Source organism: Patagioenas fasciata, chromosome 23, assembly GCF_037038585.1.
Source record: "Patagioenas fasciata isolate bPatFas1 chromosome 23, bPatFas1.hap1, whole genome shotgun sequence".
NCBI lineage: Eukaryota > Metazoa > Chordata > Aves > Columbiformes > Columbidae > Patagioenas > Patagioenas fasciata.
This window is the reverse complement of record NC_092542.1, coordinates 7,567,679-7,574,275: the sequence shown is the minus strand read 5'-3', so window position 1 is coordinate 7,574,275 and position 6,597 is coordinate 7,567,679. Positions and strand designations below refer to the sequence as shown.

General features: G+C 52.3%; 1 protein-coding gene across 1 annotated transcript; it reads left to right on the top strand.

Moving 5' to 3' along the window:
* The first annotated feature begins 2,612 nt into the window (after positions 1-2,612).
* On the top strand, positions 2,613-3,545 carry LOC139825515 (olfactory receptor 14A16-like). The gene has a single exon (XM_071798565.1). The coding sequence runs from the start codon at positions 2,613-2,615 to the stop codon at positions 3,543-3,545; it is 933 nt and encodes a 310-aa protein (XP_071654666.1).
* Positions 3,546-6,597: the final 3,052 nt, after the last annotated feature.

The following is a 6,597-nucleotide window of genomic DNA, read 5'->3' as shown; positions in this document are numbered from 1 at the left end:
TGCAGCCTGCAGGGAGAGAGGTGCAGGGGATGCCAGAGCACAGGACAGGCTGTGGTGGAGATGATCACGGGATGTAAAGAGGCTGAAAGCCCCAACAGACATGAGCTCCTTCTCCCCTTGGCTATGGCTGTTGTCTGCACCTCTGATGCCTGTGAGGAGACACCTTGTCCTTCCAGCACAGGGGCCTCATGGCCTCCTTGGCCCCAGCCAGGACCCTGGGAGGTGTGGGACCATAGTCCTGCCCTTGGCCTTGCACAGCCCCACATCACACTGTCCAGGAAGGGCCCAGGACAACGTGGGAGGGACAGGATCTGCCTTCCCAGGGCTGGGGGTCAGGGCTTGGTTCTTTGGTTAATGAAACACATTCAGGTTTACTCAGCATCAGAGCCACCTTTCACTTGCTTACCCTTTGTTCTGCTTCAAGTTTTCTGTCCCAGCTGTCCTGGGGATGCTTTCTCATTTGTGTCCCTCAGTGGGATTCATTAACATTACAAGAAACTTTGAAGTTTAGATCTGACTTTGACTTCTTCAACTTGCCCTCAGGGTTTGAGTTTCATGGACTCAGCACCAAACTCACAGAGGGGTCATTTAAGCCCCTTGGGCTGCTCCTGTGCTGCTGAGCTGGGCTGGGCTCCTGGGACAGAGGGATCTCCTGGCAAGCGGCAGCGCTGCAGAGAGACAGCTCTGCCCAGGAGCAGCTCCTCTGCACAGCGCAGCAGGGCTGAGGGCTCTGCCTGGGGATCCCAGGGAGATGAGCAAGGCAGAGAGAGATTAAAGGTGGTCAGGATTGGGAGGATGACTGAGAGCTCACTGGAGGAGAAACCTTTGCAGCCCTTGCCATGGTAAGTCTCTGGGTGCAGGGCAATGCAGCTGTAGCTCCTGGAGGCATCTCCTAAAACTGGCACAGGCACAGCTGGTGGGATCTGTAAGGAGGGGGCTCTTGTCAGGCAATGTTGAACAGCTGTGAAGCCGGGTGAGCACCCAGGGGTGCCCAGGGCTGTCCTGCAGAGCAGGGTCCCTGCACCCCAGGGCTGTGCCAGCGCAGGGACTCTGCCGCCTGCCAGGGTCAGCGCTAAGCCTGCCCAGGGAGATCCCCTTGCACTGTAGGGAGAAGCTCTGCATGAAAGGAACAACCCCAGCATTGCAGGGTCCTTCTGCTGTACAGAGGGTGCTGCCTGGGTCAGAGCTGCTCAGAGCTCCACATCACTGCAGAACATTCCCAGGGGACTTTTAAACAAGAAGAGCAAGGCACTGGCTACCTGAAAGGGAATGATCCTGGTATTTTAGCCACTTACTACGGGTTGACAGGGTGGGCACTGAGACATAGAAACTAATCTTTCGGTGCAGGATGAGGCACTGAAATTCCAGATCCATTTATCTTGAAGTTGAATAAACCTGGGAGTATCAGAACTAAACACATCATGGCTTACAGACAGTATCAGGATGACTTTTCCAGGCTCATTATTGTTAAATCTGCTGTTCCCATCAGAGCCGCCCACACAGAGCTGCCCCTGGGCAGTGCCGACTGCTGGGAGGGGTCTGCAGGGCAGAGCTGAGCACACAGCGGGTGGGATGGGGTCTGTGACACTGACAGGAGGAGACCTGGGGACACAGACACAGCTGCAGGCAGGGAGAGCTCCAGGCAGCAGAGCAGGGGTTGCTCAGCAGCTCTTTTGGTCCTTCTCTGCAGATGATGCTGGGTGTTGTCTGCTGGGCAATGGTCTGACTGTCCCTTGAGCACATCCCATCTTCAGGAGCCCTGACTCTGCTCTGCCTGTCCTGCTGGGCTCACAAGCTGCCCCCAGAAAGGCCCAGCTCTGCTGTAGGATCCCCGAGTGCTGAGCCTTTCCTTGGGGTCCGCACTCTCCTCTCAGAGTCCTTTGCTTCTCTTGGTGAGGGGTCGTGTCCTGCTCTCTCCATCACATCTCCACCTCTGGGCTGGAGCAGGGAAGAGTTTGCAGATCGGCTCTTTCAAACAGGGCTCCTCTGCTCCACTCTGAGTCCAGTTTTGGGTTTTATTTTACAGAGATCTGTTTATGAAGTCGTTTTCAAGGCAGCACAAGTGTAAGCTCAGGGCAAATGGGTAAAAGCTGCTCTCCTAGCTATGCACTGAGCCACAGAGAGATGAGCCCTTTTGCCTGTCCAATCTCAAGACTCTTCACATTTTCAGTCATATATACGAGGAATTCAACCCCTACAGAAATCCACTCATGAGATGTGATGATATAAAGTTAAAAACACAGAGAAAATCATGATAACGACATGCTATGGGCTCTGCTTTGCAACCCATGCTCTTAAGCATCACGAGTGCAGATATTGAACTTTTCAATTAATGGTGCATAAAATCTGACATTGCTTGTGAACATCAAATCTCTCATAAACCAGCTCCCATGTCCCCACTGCAGCAGAGCAAAGCTGGCTGCTTGGCCTCTCATGGGTGGAGGTCCTGCTACTCACAGCACACTCAGCCAGCACAGACCACAGAAAGGAAGTACAGTACAGTTGGAGTTATTAATACGAAAAATAGAGTGGCTTCCTCAGAGCAGTCTGCCCTGATTTTAGGTTGTCTTTTTTCTTTTAGAAGAGAGAGCCCCCATGGCAAGAAGCAACATATGTCCAACAGCAGCTCCACCACCCAGTTCCTCCTCCTGGCCTTCACAGACACTCGGGAGCTGCAGCTCTTGCACTTCTGGCTCTTCCTGGGCATCTACCTGGCTGCCCTGCTGGGCAACGGCCTCATCATCACCACCATAGCCTGGGACCAGCACCTCCACACCCCCATGTACTTCTTCCTGCTCAACCTCGCCCTCCTCGACCTGGGCTCCATCTCCACCATTGTCCCCAAATCCATGGCCAATTCCCTCTGGGACACCAGGGCCATTTCTTATTTGGGATGTGCTGCACAACTGTTTTGCTTTGTCTTTTTCATTTCAGCAGAGTTGTATCTTCTCACCATCATGTCCTACGACCGCTACGTTGCCATCTGCAAACCCCTGCACTACGGGACCCTCCTGGGCAGCAGAGCTTGTGTCCACATGGCAGCAGCTGCCTGGGCCACTGGGTTTCTCCATGCTCTGCTGCACACGGCCAATACATTTTCACTGCCACTGTGCAAGGGCAATGCCCTGGGCCAGTTCTTCTGTGAAATCCCCCAGATCCTCAAGCTCTCCTGCTTATACTCCTACCTTAGGGAACTTGGACTTATTGTGATAGGTCTCTTCGTAGCATTCGTGTGTTTTGTGTTCATCGTGGTGTCCTATGTGCAGATCTTCAGGACCGTGCTGAGGATCCCCTCTGAGCAGGGACCCCACAAAGCCTTTTCCACCTGCCTCCCTCACCTGGCCGTGCTCTCTCTGTTCCTCAGCACCATAATGTTTGCCTACCTGAAACCCCCCTCCATCTCATCCCCATGGCTGGACCTGGTGGTGTCCGTTTTGTACTCGGTGGTGCCTCCAGCAGTGAACCCCCTCATCTACAGCATGAGGAACCAGGAAATCAAGGATGCCCTGTGGAAAAAGATGACCGGATTTCTTCTGAAGCAATAAACTGCCTCTGTCTTCTTCTACATAATAGTTATAGTCTACCTCTTTGAAGGTTCATCGTGTGTGCAGTATTTTCTTTCTCTACTTGTATTATTTTTTTATGACTATATCATGATTCCCTTTGTAATTCCCTGCCTGTTTTTCTTTTCTCGCTGTGTGGCTGTGTCTGTGAGGAACTGTTCTCTCTGTGTTTAAGAAAAATAAAAGACCCTTCATAATTTTTTTTTTTCTGCTGACATCCTAACTGCAAGGCGTTTTTGGAGCTGCAGTGATAGTTCTTACGTGCATGGGTGAAAGGGAAAAGAGCTGTCGCATGGCAGCACTGCCAGAGAGCACCAGTGCTTGTTCTTCCAGAGCTGTTCTGGTTCCACTCCCCCACTCTCCTTCTCATCCCTTGTGTTGGTGCAAGGCCTGAGTGCTCTGGCAGCTTGGTCCCCGTCCTGCTGTGTGTCAGTGCTGTGAGCGCAGGCAGGGACAGGCAATGGGCACTGCTGTGGCAGAGCTGGCCTCACAGCAGCCTTTCCAGATAGAAAGGTGATCTCCTATGGGCAGGGCCTGAACGTTTAGGTCTTCTTCCAAACCTTCTCTCAAGGATATGCCCAAGAAACTGGCCCACAGATGAAACACTGTTGTACAGTTGAGCAGTGTGTGTGTGCAGGGCTGGCACAGCAGTGTCCTCTCACAGCCAGGCCTCCTGCCAGAGACCTGCAGGACCAGCAGAGCAGGGGCTGGGCTGTGCCCTTGTGCAATAAATATCCCTTCATAAGGAGCCTCAAGTCAATCACCATGGACTGGCCCCCCACAACCACCATTTCTAGTATTGGCCTCTCACCCACAGAGGTTGTTCTTCCCTCCATGGATGGACACTCAATGAATAGTTCAGCAGTCCATGTTTACTTTGTACAGATGAGATGTGAGCATGCACATCATGTGCATGAGGTGACATGAATGTGAGTGAGCACAAACACCATCAACTATTCCTTTCCATTCTGTGAAGGTCTGTGGCACATATAAGGTCTTGAGGTCATTTCATGTTGGCAGAAACATCCTATGGGAGACTGCCTGAGTGCAGCACTGGGTTGTGCTTCCTTTAAATGAGGTCCCCGTGTCCAGTCCTCATGACGTGGGACATCTCAGATAAGTACAGAGAAGTGTGACATGCTAAAGGGATGAGATGCTTCCCATCCTTTGGAGTGGTAACAGGAGGCCAGAGGGACGCTGTGATTCCTGCCTCTGTGTGTAAAAGGGACAGACTCTGTCTCTGAGCATCCCTGGGTGCATAAGGAGTCCATGAGGCCAGCTCAGATGTGGACACCTGACAGTACCCTGATATTTATGTCAAAAGTGCCATAGAAACCAGAATGGTTCTGGGGTCCTTAGAAAACGCAGACCTCAAACCCATCTTCAAGAAGAGCAGGAATAGAAACTGGGAGAATAACAGACTGGCCACCCTACCTCCCTCCCTGGGAAGCGGATGGGACACGTCCTCCTGCAGCTGTTTCCAGGAATGTGAAGGACAAGGAAGGGACTGCTGAACCCAAATGGACAGGAGAAAGAAAGGCATGTTGTGTACAGGGTGTTTGCAAGGCTCAGCCATGGTCTCCTTCTGGCCAGAGCAGTGCTGATGGGGCTCAGGAAGTGGATGCTGGGTAGGAAGTTGGCTTAACCATCAAACCCAAATATCAGCAGTGGTACAAAGTCCTCCGTGCAACCAGTTACTGGTGTCATCTCTCAGTGACCAGCATTTGAACAACACTGTTGAACGTCTTTATTCTCCCCTCCTAAGATAAAACTGAGTGCACTTTCAGTGCCTTTGAGGATGATGCAAACCTGGGTATAGGCCTTGAACAACCTGACCTGGTTCACCTGCCCTGAGCAGGAGAGTGAGACAAGATGAGTGAGACAAGGGCTCTCTGCAAACTTGAGTTATTCCAGTAAGCATCATGGGACTGTGAATGGGACAGTGAGGTCAATTCTGTCTCTGGAGGTGACAGCCCAGAAGCAGGGACATGGCTGGGAAAGAGCCTCTCCCTAAGTGCTCACAGGCCCTATCCAGGAAGAGGCCTTAGACATGGGTTGTCATGTCCATCCCACCTGAGAACATGATGGGACAGCAGCAGGGACATGGCTGTGTCTGTCAGAGAAGCTGAAAGGCCAGTAGCAGTCATGGGATTTAGAAGATCATGGTGAGGTTACTTGTCTTCTGTCAGGTAAAAGACCACAAGAAATGCTGGGGTGAGAGCAGGTGGGGAAGCGAGATGGGTGTCTGCAGCCTGCAGGGAAAGAGGGGCAGGGGTAGGACCGTGTAGAACAGCCTGTGGTGGAGATGGCAAAGGGCGCTGGCAAGGCTGGAAGGCACTCACAGAACCCAGGTCTCTGTCCCCTTGGCCATGGCAGTTGTCTCTGCCACTGAGGCCCAGGAGAAGCCATGTTGTCCTCATGGCTCTGGGGCCTCACTGCCTCCTTGCAGCCCCTTGGGGAAGCTGGAAGTTGTTGTCCCAGTGTTGTCCTTCCCTGGGCCTTGCACACCCACATCCCACGGTCCCAGGAAGAGCCCTGAGCTGTGTGTGAGGGACAGGATCCCCCTTCCCGTTGCCTTCTCGTTTCTGTTTTGGAAAGTAAACCAAGCAAACTCCCCCTGGCAGTTACATCATTTTTCTTTACATAAGATTCTCCACTGAAGTTTGCACCTGGTTGTTACAGCTTTTCTGCAGTTCGCAAACGCTACACCCATCTACAGGAAGGGCTGGAAGGAGGACCTGGTGACCTAGAGATCTGTCAGTCTTATTTCAGTGCTGGGGACAGTCACAGAGCAGATGATCGTGAGTAACATCACGCAACACTTACAAGAGAACCATATGATCAGACCCAGTCAACATGGGTTTATGAAAGGCAGGTCCTGTTTGACCAACCTGATCTTCTTTCATGACAAGGTGACCCAGCTAGTAGATGAGGGAAAGGCTGTGGAGGTTGTGTCCTTAGACTGCAGTAAAGCCTTTGACACCGTATCCCACAGCATCTCCTGGAGAAGCTGCAGCTCATGGCCTGGATGGTG

Bases quoted from the DNA above. Each gene is read 5' to 3' on its own strand.
- LOC139825515 (XM_071798565.1), top strand. From the start codon at position 2,613: ATGTCCAACAGCAGCTCCACCACCCAGTTCCTCCTCCTGGCCTTCACA.